Source organism: Vidua macroura, chromosome 29 (genome assembly GCF_024509145.1).
Source record: "Vidua macroura isolate BioBank_ID:100142 chromosome 29, ASM2450914v1, whole genome shotgun sequence".
NCBI classification, from domain to species: domain Eukaryota; kingdom Metazoa; phylum Chordata; class Aves; order Passeriformes; family Viduidae; genus Vidua; species Vidua macroura.
Genome location: NC_071599.1, coordinates 848,618 through 860,582, shown reverse-complemented (window position 1 = coordinate 860,582; position 11,965 = coordinate 848,618). Strand labels below are relative to the sequence as shown.

Sequence of the window (11,965 nt, the reverse complement as noted above, 5' to 3'; positions counted from 1 at the left end):
CCTTTTCACTCCCTCTTCCCTCCAGAGGGAACCTTTGAGCCTGGAAATGCCCACCTTGAGACGAGGTAAAACCATCCCGGGGTTTGTGGCATGCCAGGAATTATTCTGATTTTATGAGGCACCTCCAGAGATCCCTCAGGGCTTTGGAGCATATCGGGAATATTCCGGAGACATCAGAAAATGAGATTTCAAAGAGGATCTCAAAACCTCTGCGAGTTTGTCATCCAGGGAAATCAGTTCGTGGCAATCATGGTAATGACATCCTAGAGGATACGGGCTGCTGTGAGCTCACAAAGAATAAATTATGGAAAGTGTTCCATCAAACCCCTCATTTTAAACTTCCCCAATTGGTATAATTCATGAACGGCTTCGTTTTTATTCCAAAGATAACCCCGAGCTTTGCTCTTCAGATTTGCGCCAGATCCTTCCTCTGATTTCGGAGCATATCTGTAAATCCCACCAATATTATGGCAAAGAATCCATCATTTGATAAACGAGGCACGAACACAATTCCCTGTGTTAGGTTTTGCTTCCGTAAGGAAAATCACCCTGGCACTCCAAGATCCCCTGCACACTCCAGCTCTTAGCCAAGATAAGCTAAAAAAACCTCATTAATTCTCGCTGCATTTTCACCTCTTAATGAAACCGGGAGAGGAAAAGCAGGAAATTCCGAGATGAAAAGACCTGGCGGATTGCCAGCTGCATTTTTGGGGTTATTGCCCAACGCGGCTTTAGATAATCATAAACAGCGAGCAAAACAATTCCCGCGGCTCCAGGAGCGATCCGTGCACCGGGCTGCGCTCCCGAGTCATTAAAGCGCTTTAACAAAGGGTGGCTCAGCCGCCCCCGGCCATCGGGGCAGGATATAAAACCCCTCTGCAGCCTGGCATCTCCTCACTGCCTCTCCCGACTCCTTCTCTCCGCCTCTCTGAGTAAGTTTGGACTCTAAAACTCTCCAGTTTCCTTCTGCTTTTGCGTGGATTTCTCCTCAAAATCGGGGCTGAAGCTTGCCTGAATGTTCTGGTTCTGAGGGATTTAGGAGCGCTGTCCCGCTGGTGCTTTCCGTGCTTGGGCAAAGGGTGCAAAAATCCAAGCGGAGCTTTCCCGGGGCTTTGGAATTTATTAATCTGGAGGTGGCACGGAAGGAAAGAGGAGGAGTTCTGCTCCCGCGAAGAAGAGAAAAGGAAAATTTAACAGGAATTCAGAACAAATCGGGGCGGGAAAGTTAAAGGTGGGAGATAAATGAATGAGGGATTTCCGTCTCTTGATTCTGCAGAAATATTTGGGAAAGTTTCGGGAATGGATTTAACATCGCGTTTGGTTGTGAGGCGCGGTCAGGGAGGTGGGATTCATGGAAAACTGTGGAAAATCCTGCTTGGAAGTGAGCTCGGTGCAGCTCTGCTGCTGTTTGGATCAGCCCATCCTTAATTTAATTGGAGCCACTACACCAAGCGATTATTACGGACTATTAACATAACTGTGCCAATAACTTTCATTTTTAACTCTTAAAACTGATTTACAATCCTAAAGCGCTTTCACAGAAATTAAATTCAGCATTTCTGTAGGTCAGTGCTGCGTTCTAACTTGAGGGAATTTGGAGGAAAATGCCCTGCATGGGTTTTTACGATTTTTTAATTTAATTATCAAAAGGATAAATTTGATTTACAAGCTTTAAAAATATTCTGATGCTGCACCAGGCTTTTATGTGAGGATTTAACCTGAAGAAGTAAACATTATTGAATGAATTTCCCCTAGGTGAAAATGTAATTTTCTTATTTGGCTTGACTTATCACTACATAAATATTTTAATATATATATTATATTATATAAATATTTTAATTATACATTTCATTTATTAAACGAGCACTTAACACTCCCACTTATTCTCAGCCTTTTGCTTTTTTCCCCTGTGTTTTAGCAGAATATTTTCCTGCCTGAAAACAACAGGAATCTGCAAGAAAAATAATACAAAAACTAAGCAGGGTGCTAAGGTGATTATTCCACGCTTAAATAAGTGGAAAATCCAAATCCGGATTTTTTTGTTTTGGTTTGGGTTTGTTTGTTGTTTTGTTTTTTTTTTTTTTTGGGGGGGGGTGTTGTGGTTTTTTGGGTTCTTTTGTTTGTTGTTTTTTTGTTGTTGTTGTTGTTGTTTTGTTTGGGTTTTTTTTGTTTTGTTTTGTTTTGTTTTGTTTTGTTTTGTGGTTTGGTTTTTTTGGGGTTTTTTTGGTTTTTTTTGTTTGTTTGTTTGTTTGTTTTTTGCTTTTATTCCCGTGTGGGAAGAACAGAGGCGCTGTGGGAACCAGTTCGAGCGCGTCCTCGGGAATTCCTCCAAAGGGCCGGGAGGGTTTGGGGCAGGGCCGGGGCTTGGAGGTGGCACGGAAGGAAAGAGGAGGAGTTCTGCTCCCGGGGAAGAGGAGAAAAGGAAAATTTAACAGGAATTCAGAACAAATCGGGGGGTTGAAGTTAAAGGTGGGACATAAAAATATCTAAATTACCTCCCAGGATCTCTTAAAGACAAATGTCAATAACCAAGAGATCAGTTCTTGTCTTTTTCTCAATTATCCCTAAAAAGATCTCAAAGCGAAATGTCAATAGCCAAGAGAGCAATTCTGGTTTTTATATAAATTATCTCTAACGAGGTCTTAGAGCCAAATGTCAACAAACAAGCGATCAGCTGTTGTTCTTACCCGAGTTAAGAATGTCAGTAGTCATGTGCTCAATTCTTGTCTTTTCCCGAGTTTAGGAACACAATATCCTTTTAGAGATATCTCGATTATCTCTAAAAACCACTTAGAGCCAAATGCCAACAAACCTGCGCTCGGCTCGTGTCTTTATCTCGATTATCTCTAACGACCCTTAGAACCAAATGTCAATAAACAAGAGCTCAGGTTTGTCTGTATCCCAATTTTCTCTGACGATCTTTTAGAGCCAAATGTCAATAAACCAGCGCTCAAATTCTGTCTCCATCCCAATTTCATCTCTTAGAGCCAAACGCCAACAGCCAAGAGCCGCCGGGAGTCGTTCGTTTCGCTTTTGGAGCTTTGTTTGTTTTTTTTTTTAACCCCGCAGGCTCTCCCCCAGCACCGCCGAGCGATGGCTTCCACTCAGCTGGCCTGTGCCACCCCCTGCGAGCCCAAGTGTCCCCAGCCGTTGGCCAGCAGCACCAACGAGCCGTGCGTGGTGGCCTGCGGCGACTCGCGGGTCATCATCTACCCCCCGCCCGTGGTGGTCACCTTCCCGGGGCCCATCCTCACCACGTACCCGCAGCAAACCGTCGTGGGAGCCTCGGAGCCCTCGGAAGTGGCCCTGGGCGAGCCCCCGGCCGCGGCCGCGCTGCCTACCGAGGTCACGGCCAGGCTGGAGGCGGCGGGGGACAAAGTGGCAACGCCGGTGATGGCCCGTGCCGAGCCGCGCTGCGCCCCCAAATATTCCTACAGCTACTCCTCGCAATGGACTCATCCCTGCAATTCCTACCGCTCCGGGAAGCGCTGGACGTGCTGAGCCCCGGAACGGGCAGCAAGGGAAATTCCGGGTGAAATCCGAGCTGTCGTTGGCGGTGCGGCTGCGGCAGCGGCCCCCGGGCTGCTCCGGCTCCTCCCGAGAGCTGCGGGAGCTCAGCCCCCGGGACAGGCGGGCTCCTGTTGCAATTCCTCGGTTTTTTTCCCTTAATTTAGAGCTGTTCTCCCGCAGCTTTGCAGCGCAGTCGTCTGCTTCCGCCGTGCTTTGGCTTATCCCGGATTTTTTACTGGCACTGAGCTTAGAGAGGTGACTTGAAATACTCGGAATTGCACGCGGCAACGCTGCCAAAAAGGGAAATTCCCCGTTTTTACAAGCGGCATCATTTGGATGCTGGTGATTTGCCAGAGCCTCGCTGAACCCCTGGAACGATGCTCTTTGTTTCCTGTACAGTCTTGTTCCACAATTGGAGGAAAGCTTCTCTTTCCAAATAAATTTTCTCTACCAAAATACATTTTCTGTTTTCCTTTATCACATTAAAAAAAAAATAAAAAAAAATAAAAAAGGAAGGTTTGGGTGGGAGATCAGGGAAAATCTTCCCCCAGAGGTTGCTGGGCACTGACCAGGCTCCCCAGGGAATGGGCACGGCCCCAGGGCTGCCAGAGCTCCAGGAGCATTTGGAAAACCCCCTCAGGGAGAGGAGAGGAGAGAGCCCAGAGGAGGCTCCAGGATGGGATCCGAGGGATGGAGCAGCTCTGCTGGGAGAGCTGGGAATTTTTACCCTTGAGAAGCTTTGGGATGACCCAGTTGTGGCCTTGCAGGACCTGAAGGGGCTTCAAGGACCACGGGGAGAGACAATTCATAAGGGATGGGGTGCCAGAACAAGGGGGAATGGGCTCAGACCCAAGGAGAGGAGGTTTAGGTGGGACATTGGGCAGGAATGGTCCCCTGTGAGGGTGCAGAGCCCCTGGGATGGATTTCCCAGAGAAGCTGGGGCTGCCCCATCTCTGGTAGTGTCCAAAGTCAGGACAGGGCTTGGAGCACCCTGGGACAGGGGAAGGTGCCCCTGCCCACGGCAGGGGGTGGAACGGGATGAGTTTTAAGGTCCCTCCCAACCCAAACCACCCTGTGATTCCATGATGGGACATTCCACACCACCGCTCAGTTAGAGACGTATTTACAGCCATGATGAAGAAATCCACACCAAAAGAAATCATTCATGCAATGCAGATTCTTTATTGTGGATGAAAAGGCCACAGGCGGTGTCAGCAAGAGACAAACCAGCAGCAAGGCGTTGGAAACACGAAAATCCCAAGGCAGCAGCGAGGCCCAGCTCAGGGCTCCAACCCAGAGATTGCCCCTTCCCAGGGCAAGTTCGGGGCTCGGAGCAGGGCAGAGCCTCAGCCCAGGCTGGGCACAGAGGGCTGGTGTGGCAGAGAGGGGGCAGCTTTTGGAGGCAGTGCTGGGAGCCCCAAAGGTGCCAGCCGAGGCTCTGCAGGGTCACCTGGCAGTGACGGGGACCCTGCAGCTCCCGGGGCTGCTGGGCCGGCCCTGAGCAGGGGCTGCAGCTTCACCCCGGCTCAGGCGGCACAAGACAGCAGGGGCTGCTGGAGGAGCCCGCGGGCAGGGGCAGCGCTGAGCTCCGCTGGGATTTGGGGCTTAGCAGGGCCCACAGGAGCCCCCGAAGGACCTGGACCCACGGCCACAGATCCCAGAGCCCCCAAAACCGCCAAAGCTGCCATAACCCCCAAAACCTCCATAGCCCCCAAAGCCCCCAAGGCCCCCAAAGGCCCCATAGCCCCCACGGCTTCCAAAGGCGCCCCCGGAGCCGGCTCCCACGTAGGGAGCTCCGGCCGAGCCCACAGTGCTCTGCTGCGGGAAGGAGCTGAGGATGGGCCCGGGGAAGGTGACCACCGAGGCCGGGGGCTGGATGACCACTGTGGAGTCGGGGCACTGCCGCACGCAGGGCTCGTTGCAGGTGTCAGCCAGAGGGGCCGGGGTGGCCACCCCGCAGCTGGGGACACACAGGCTGGAGCAGGACATCCTTCGGCTCGGCTGGCAAAGCTGCAAGACAAGGCACAGCCACGGCTCACACCAAGGACTCGGCCCAAAGCCCTGCTGCTCTTGCCCACCTGCTCCCCGTGGCCCAGGATTCGCTCACGATCATCCCAGGCCTTCCCAGCAAGGCCCTGGCACGGCTGGCACGGCTCCTGGGATCCCCTGCTACCCTCACCACCCCCGGCTCTCGCCTGCCCATGGCAATGAAGAAAAACTCCCTCATCCAAATCACCAGGCTCCCAGAGGCCTTGAGCCCACTGGTGTTACCCCAAGCACCCCAACCCTGACCTGGGACAGCTGCTGCAGCACGGGCACAGAGATTCCTCGGGAAATGGCAGCAAAGATTCCCTGGGGAAGGCACAGAGGAGGAAGGGGGGACGGAGGGAAGAGGGAAGGCTCGGACTCACCACAGCAATCAATGAGCAGAGTCAAGTGGGGAGAGCTGGATGGAGCCCTGTGGAGCCCTCGGACCTTTTATACAGCCCGGAGTGCCTGGGGCACCGTCCAGGGTGGTGACAGAGCCCCAGCAAACCATGGAATCAAGCAGACAAAATTCATGACACAAACTGAAACGTGGGGTAATTACATTGATCCTAATTGGGGCTAGGAACGAGTAAAGGTGCCCTGGAGAGCTACCAGGCCCTGAAGGGACAGACCGTGACCAGTCTCTGCGTGTAAGATAATTTGTTGCTGAAGCCGAGCTCACAGCCCCAATAAACCCTGGTTTGTCACTAATCCCCCGCTTTGCTCATGCATGGGAATTTTGGGCATCACTCAGGAGCGCTTTGAAATCCTGGGCACAGCCGGCACATCTGTCATTAATTCCTTTTTACGGGCTGTTAAATAGGGACGCCGGGAGGGAGAAGCCATCCCACCCACTCGGGGCACATCCCAAACGCCAAACGTGGCAGGACCAGAGTCCTGGAGTGGGGCAGGCTGGGGGGAGCACAGGGGGACAGCAGCCCCCATGTCCTGCCTGAGGAGGGCCACCCCACCTGGCACAGGGCTGGGCACAGGGTGTTCTGGGAGGGAGAATCCCTAAGGAATTTTTTGTGCCACTGGGGGATTTGTTAAGTCCCCGATTCACCGCATGGCAGTGCAAAAAGAGGGGGAGATCCCGTATCAGATGAAGCTTCACCAACAATCCACCTTGGCACGGATGTGGGCCTGACACGGGTGGGATGAGCAGTCGGATAAACTCCTCAGAGTAAGGGAACACATACAGAGAGAAGCAAGGAAAGCAGAGAGAGGACCAAGAACCACCCAGACCCTCCAGCCTGGGTGCTTGCCCAGCCCTCCTCTGATTGCCCAGCTGGCCCCGAGGGCTGGCCCAGGGCCTCTTGGCCGAGCCCCCCAGAGCCAGGCTGGCTCTGCCCGTGGCCCAGGACAGGCCCAGCTGGGCTCGGCTGGCTCACGGGCACGGCCGGGCTGGGGCTCAGGGTGGGGGGGCTGGGCACAGCCGTGTCCCAGAAGATGCTCAGGATTCTTTGTAAGCAAAGTGAGGGATTAGGGACAGAGCAGGGTTTATTGGGGCTGTGGGCTGAGCTCCAGCAGCACCCTGGCTGTCACCTAATGATGGGCCACGGCTGTGCCTGCAAGCGCCTCTCTCTTGTCCACTCATGTCCACACCAATGTCCACAATGGGGGGGAATGACAGAATTTTCCTGCGTCCCCTCAATTTATGAAGCTTCTCAGCGTGAATTCCAAATTACTGGGGGTGATCTGCCCGCACCCCCCTTCCTGAAGCCCCAGGCTCTCTGGGGTGTATAAAAGGGCTGAGCTCCTTGCACAGCTCCATCCACACTCCAGCACTTGACTCCTCTCATCACTCGGGTAAGTGCAGCTCTGTGAAGCCTCTTGAGGATCTCTCTCAACACCACTCCAGCCTCACACCTTTGCCTCTTTCCCGGGGTGTTTTCCAGAAGCCTCTACCAGTCTCCAGGATGTCCTGCTGTGTCCCCAGCTGCGGCGTGGCCTCCCCGGCCCCTCTGGCTGACACCTGCAACCAGCCCTGCGTGCGGCAGTGCCCCGACTCCACGGTGGTCATCCAGCCCCCGGCCTCGGTGGTCACCTTCCCCGGGCCCATCCTCAGCTCCTTCCCGCAGCAGAGCGCCGTGGGCTCGGCCGGAGCTCCCTACGTCGGAGGCGGCTTCGGCGGCTCCTCCGGACGCCGTGCGGGCTCCGGCGGCTCCGGGGGCTTTGGGGGCTATGGAGGTTTTGGGGGATTCGGAGGTTTTGGGGGCAGCTGCGGCGTCCCCAGAGGCTGCGGGCCCTGCTAAGCCCCAGCCCGAGCGCGCCCCCCGAGCCGGGAGAGCTCCAGGAACGCGCCCGGCCCATCCCCGCTCGCCAAGGCCCGATGGAAGAACAGACCGGCAGACATCCCCCGGCCCCGCTCCGCCGCCTTCCTGCCGGGCTCGGAGCCCCGCAGCGATCGCTGACCGCTCCTGGCACGACCCCAACTCGCCTCCGGCTCTGCCGGGGGCCGGGACACGCGGGGAGCCCTCGCCCAGGGCCCCGCTCCGCTGCAGACCCCCCCTTGCCCCCGCACGGCAATAAAACCTGGCTCGCATTGCAATGGTCACCGGCTCTCGGCTGCTCTTTGCTCCGCAACCGCTGCCCAGCCCGGGCCGCTTTCCTCTGGGGTCCCGCCAGCCCCGCTCGGCGACGGCGGAGGAGAAGCCCCGGCAGCTGCCCGGGCTCCTCCTGCCCGTCCTTGGCCAGCCCAGCCCCGCAGCAGAGTCCCCCCGAGCCAGACCCTGCCCGGCCCCTGGCACGGGGCCTCTCCCGCTCCCTGCCCGGCCCCTGCCCGCTGCGGGCCCCTCTCGGCAGCCCCACAGGAGCCCCGGGCCCCACCGCCAGCCCCCTGCCCGTGGGACACTGCCCGAGGGCCGCTGGAGCCCCAGGGCCCTGGGCAGTGGGGGGCGAGTGCAGCCCCCCAAGGGAGCCGGCCCCGCTCGGGGCTCTCGGGAGGCCCCGGCTCCGCAGGGAGAGGGAGAGCAGCACCACAACCGCACCCACTGCTCCCTCATCCCCTCCACCATTCCTGCACCGCCGCTGCCTCCTGCTCCCGCTTCTCCCGGGGATTCCAGCGCGGCTCCTCAGAGCGCTGCCGGCCCCGCCTCGCCCCCGCTGCGGCTGCAGAAGCCCCTCCTGGCACCGCCGGTGTCACCCAGGCCTCGCCAGGGACACGGCTCTGCCCAGGAGCAGCAGCAGAACTGCCCACAGCCCCGGGCTCCGGGACACACCGGCCTGGCCTTTGCCAACCCTGCTCACGCTGAATGACATGGCCAACATTAAAATATTATTTAATAGATTGGTAATACTGGATACATTGGAACTATTGCCATAATAGGCATACACATTCATAGAATATTGTCTAAAACTGATCTATATGAACTTAAAACAAGTATGGAACCCCAAACCCAGGGAGCTTTTGTTGTTTATTTGATCTGAGGAAGGAATTTTCAGACTGATCAATAGACAAAGGAAGGGACCTCGTGGAGGTGGGAACTCCAAGCTCCTGCTCCAAGAGCTCCACGAGACTGAACCCTGTGGTGGTTCCATGGCGTGGAGAGGAGACTGGGCAAGATCTGCTCGGGTCTGTCTCCTCCCTTCCCAGCTGCCTCCACCTCAAGGCCGACAGGCCAGAACACCTGGGACATGCAGCGGTCATCCTGCATTTCCCTGCACCTTCCATGTGCCACAGCAATGCCAGCCCAGTGTGGGAGAGGTTTTACAGCGACTTCTGTGAGCCAGAGAGAAGTTTAAGAAGAGGATCCGTGTTCACCCCTGAAAGAATTTCCTACCGAGGTCGTTGACACAGAAACTAAGAAAGAAAGGAGAAATAAGGGAAACCTGCAATTGTCTATTCTATGGATAACTTTATTTGTCTCTCCTGACCAATGTGTAAATTCCTGAGTTTTGTAGGAATGTATAAAAAGCTTGCGTGCTAGAATAAAACCAGGTTTGCAGCCTTCTGAAAATGCAGTGTGTTGCTCTGTGTTATGACCATCTCAACTGCAACAGCGCAGTCCCAGAGGCGATTTTAGCTTTGCTGCTTCGGCTGAGGATTCGGAAGAGTTTCTGCAGGAGCCTCGTGGTCCTTTCCCGTGGTCAATGAGGGCATTGGGGATGTCCTGCGGCTCCTGCTGCTGGGAGAGCACGGGGAGCTGTGAGGGATGTGCTCCCCAGAGGCAGCGGGGTCAGACATGCCCAGCTGGGACACACGGAGCCAGCTGTGCCCGGGCTCCAGGGCACCTCCCAGGGCGATTGCAAGAGCCCAGCAGACAGCCCAGAGATTGGGGCAGCGGGAAAAGGGAGGATGAAGGAAAACCAGGAGTCAACATTGCAATGCAAGAGAGCTTTTATTGCAGGGGGAGGGCAGGAGGGGCTGGGCAGAGGAGCAGGGCCATGGCCAAGGGCTTGCCGTGGCCTGGCCCTGGGCACAGCCGGGCGAGCAGGAGCAGCAGCCCTGGGCCAGTCTTTCGCACCAGGGCACCAGGAGCCCCGCGGGGATGCTCAGGAAGGTCAGGGACAAGGCAGAGCTGGTTCCCAAGCTGGCACGAGGCTGCCGAGGTGCGGAGCCCGGCCATGCCCAAGGGGTTTTGGTCCACAGAGCGTCGGGACGGGATGTGCCGGGGTTTCTCCTGGAGCCCTTCTTGTTCTGAGGCAGCACTGGGGCTGGGGCTTAGCAGGGCCAGCAGTTGCCATTCAGGTAGCGGTGGCCACTGCTCCAGCCGCCGTAGCCACAGCTCCCATAGCCCCCATAGCCCCCAAGGCCTCCATAGCCCCAGCCTCCACAACCCCAGCCCCCGTAGCCCCCACGGCCTCCATAGCCCCAACCCCCGTAGCCACCACGGCTTCCATAGCCCCAGCCTCCATAACCTCCATAGCCCCCAAGGGCCCCGTAGCCCGCACGGCTTCCAAAGGCGCCCCCGGAGCCGGCTCCCACGTAGGGAGCTCCGGCCGAGCCCACGGCGCTCTGCTGCGGGAAGGAGCTGAGGATGGGCCCAGGGAAGGTGACCACCGAGGCCGGGGGCTGGATGACCACCGTGGAGTCGGGGCACTGCCGCACGCAGGGCTCGTTGCAGGTGTCAGCCAGAGGGGCCGGGGTGGCCACCCCGCAGCTGGGGACACACAGGCTGGAGCAGGACATCCTTCGGCTCGGCTGGCAAAGCTGCAAGACAAGGCACAGCCACGGCTCACACCAAGGACTCGGCCCAAAGCCCTGCTGCTCTCGCCCACCTGCTCCCGGTGGCCCAGAACTCACTCACGATCATCCCAGCCCTTCTGAACACAGCCCCGTCCCATCGAAATGCCTGCTCACATCCCTTGCTGCCCTCACCATCCCGGAGTCTTGCTTGCCCATGGCAATGAAGAAGACTTTGACATCCGAAGGAGCAAAGTCCTCAAGCTTCCAAAAGCCCTCAGTCACCTGGTGTAGCCCCAGCCTTCCCAGCTCTGCACTGGCAGAGCGAGAGGGGCACACAGCCAAAGGTTCCCCCAGAAAGCCCCAAAGATTCCTTGAGAAAGCCACGGATGGAGAAGGAAAGAGGAGGAAATGCTGGACTTACCAAGTTGACAAGGCGAGTCAAGCAGTGGAAGGTGGATAGAGCTCTGTGAAACCTTTGGGCCTTTTATACATCTCCCCAAGGGCCTGGGGCATCAGGAAAGGGAGCGGTGGCAAAAAAACCCAGGTAATTAGGAATTCACGCTGACAAGCTACATCAGAGAGATAATGACGCAATACAATTATAGACATCAACATCGGGGAGATTGGTGTGGAAACGTGCCCTGGACCCATGGGAGGAACAGCCATGGCCCATCATTACATGACAGCCAGGGTGCTGCTGGAGCTCAGCTCACAGCCCCAATAAACCCTGCTCTGTCCCTAATCCCTCACGTTGCCTACAAAGAATGCCGAGCATCCTTTGGGACGTGCTGTGCCCAGCCCCGCCACCCTGAGCCCCAGCTCGGCCGTGCCCGTGAGCCAGCCGAGCCCAGCTGGGCCTCTCCTGGGCCACGGGCAGAGCCAGCCTGGCTCTGGGGGGCTCGGCCAAGAGGCCCTGGGCCAGCCCTCGGGGCCAGCTGGGCAATGCAGCCCCTCCAGGAGGGCTCGGCCAGGGCCCAGCTGGCAGACACGGGGCGGGAGGAGCCGCAGGGACCCGGCCCCGCTGCTGCCCTTCGGCCCCTCCCGTGGTGTCCCCTCTGTCACGGCTCTCCTGGGCTCTCGCCCGCCGCTTTCCCCCTTCCCTGGGGGTTTGGGGCTTGCCCACCAGTGGCATCTGCCCCCTCTGCTCTTTGCGGGACCATCAAAGGAAACTGGGACACGGAAACCCCAATGTTCTGCAGAACCTCCGAGGGGCAATTCACAGACATGGCAGGGAACCCCAAAACCTTGCAATGGACATTTCTGCTGGGACTGGCAGTCGGTGGGATTTGGGAGACATCC

The 11,965-nt window shown here is 57.0% G+C and overlaps 4 protein-coding genes across 6 annotated transcripts; 2 read left to right on the top strand and 2 right to left on the bottom strand.

Annotated features, from left to right (window-relative positions):
• Window positions 1-777: 777 nt before the first annotated feature.
• Window positions 778-3,966, top strand: LOC128820528 (feather beta keratin-like). 2 transcript variants are annotated; one of them, XM_054001302.1, is made up of 2 exons: window positions 778-932; window positions 3,070-3,966. In XM_054001302.1, exon 2 carries the CDS (start codon window positions 3,094-3,096, stop codon window positions 3,499-3,501), a length of 408 nt encoding a protein of 135 aa, XP_053857277.1. In that variant the 5' UTR covers window positions 778-932; window positions 3,070-3,093; the 3' UTR covers window positions 3,502-3,966. The 2 variants fall into 2 exon arrangements, with proteins under 2 accessions (XP_053857277.1, XP_053857278.1); XM_054001303.1 differs by lacking the exon at window positions 778-932 and adding an exon at window positions 1,903-1,991.
• Window positions 3,967-5,078: 1,112 nt separating this feature from the next.
• Window positions 5,079-8,724, bottom strand: LOC128820506 (claw keratin-like). 2 transcript variants are annotated; one of them, XM_054001281.1, is made up of 2 exons: window positions 8,097-8,724; window positions 5,079-5,520 (listed from the first exon to the last, which is right to left on the bottom strand). In XM_054001281.1, the coding sequence occupies exons 1-2, from the start codon at window positions 8,553-8,555 to the stop codon at window positions 5,116-5,118; spliced, it is 864 nt and encodes a 287-aa protein (XP_053857256.1). In that variant the 5' UTR covers window positions 8,556-8,724; the 3' UTR covers window positions 5,079-5,115. The 2 variants fall into 2 exon arrangements, with proteins under 2 accessions (XP_053857256.1, XP_053857257.1); XM_054001282.1 differs by lacking the exon at window positions 8,097-8,724 and adding an exon at window positions 7,408-7,473.
• On the top strand, window positions 7,255-7,954 carry LOC128820564 (claw keratin-like). The gene has a single exon (XM_054001337.1). The coding sequence runs from the start codon at window positions 7,458-7,460 to the stop codon at window positions 7,791-7,793; it is 336 nt and encodes a 111-aa protein (XP_053857312.1). The 5' UTR covers window positions 7,255-7,457; the 3' UTR covers window positions 7,794-7,954.
• A 1,477-nt stretch (window positions 8,725-10,201) lies between the features above and the next one.
• LOC128820516 (claw keratin-like) lies at window positions 10,202-11,441 on the bottom strand. The gene is made up of 2 exons (XM_054001292.1): window positions 11,088-11,441; window positions 10,202-10,690 (listed from the first exon to the last, which is right to left on the bottom strand). The coding sequence occupies exon 2, from the start codon at window positions 10,667-10,669 to the stop codon at window positions 10,202-10,204; it is 468 nt and encodes a 155-aa protein (XP_053857267.1). The 5' UTR covers window positions 10,670-10,690; window positions 11,088-11,441.
• Window positions 11,442-11,965: the final 524 nt, after the last annotated feature.

Bases quoted from the DNA above. Each gene is read 5' to 3' on its own strand.
- LOC128820528 (XM_054001302.1), top strand. From the start codon at position 3,094: ATGGCTTCCACTCAGCTGGCCTGTGCCACCCCCTGCGAGCCCAAGTGT.
- LOC128820564 (XM_054001337.1), top strand. From the start codon at position 7,458: ATGTCCTGCTGTGTCCCCAGCTGCGGCGTGGCCTCCCCGGCCCCTCTG.
- LOC128820506 (XM_054001281.1), bottom strand. From the start codon at position 8,555: ATGGTGGAGGGGATGAGGGAGCAGTGGGTGCGGTTGTGGTGCTGCTCT. The intron at 5,521-8,096 runs GTGACCATTGCA...CTTGTCTTGCAG, and splicing joins CAAAGAGCAGCCGAGAGCCG to CTTTGCCAGCCGAGCCGAAG.
- LOC128820516 (XM_054001292.1), bottom strand. From the start codon at position 10,669: ATGTCCTGCTCCAGCCTGTGTGTCCCCAGCTGCGGGGTGGCCACCCCG.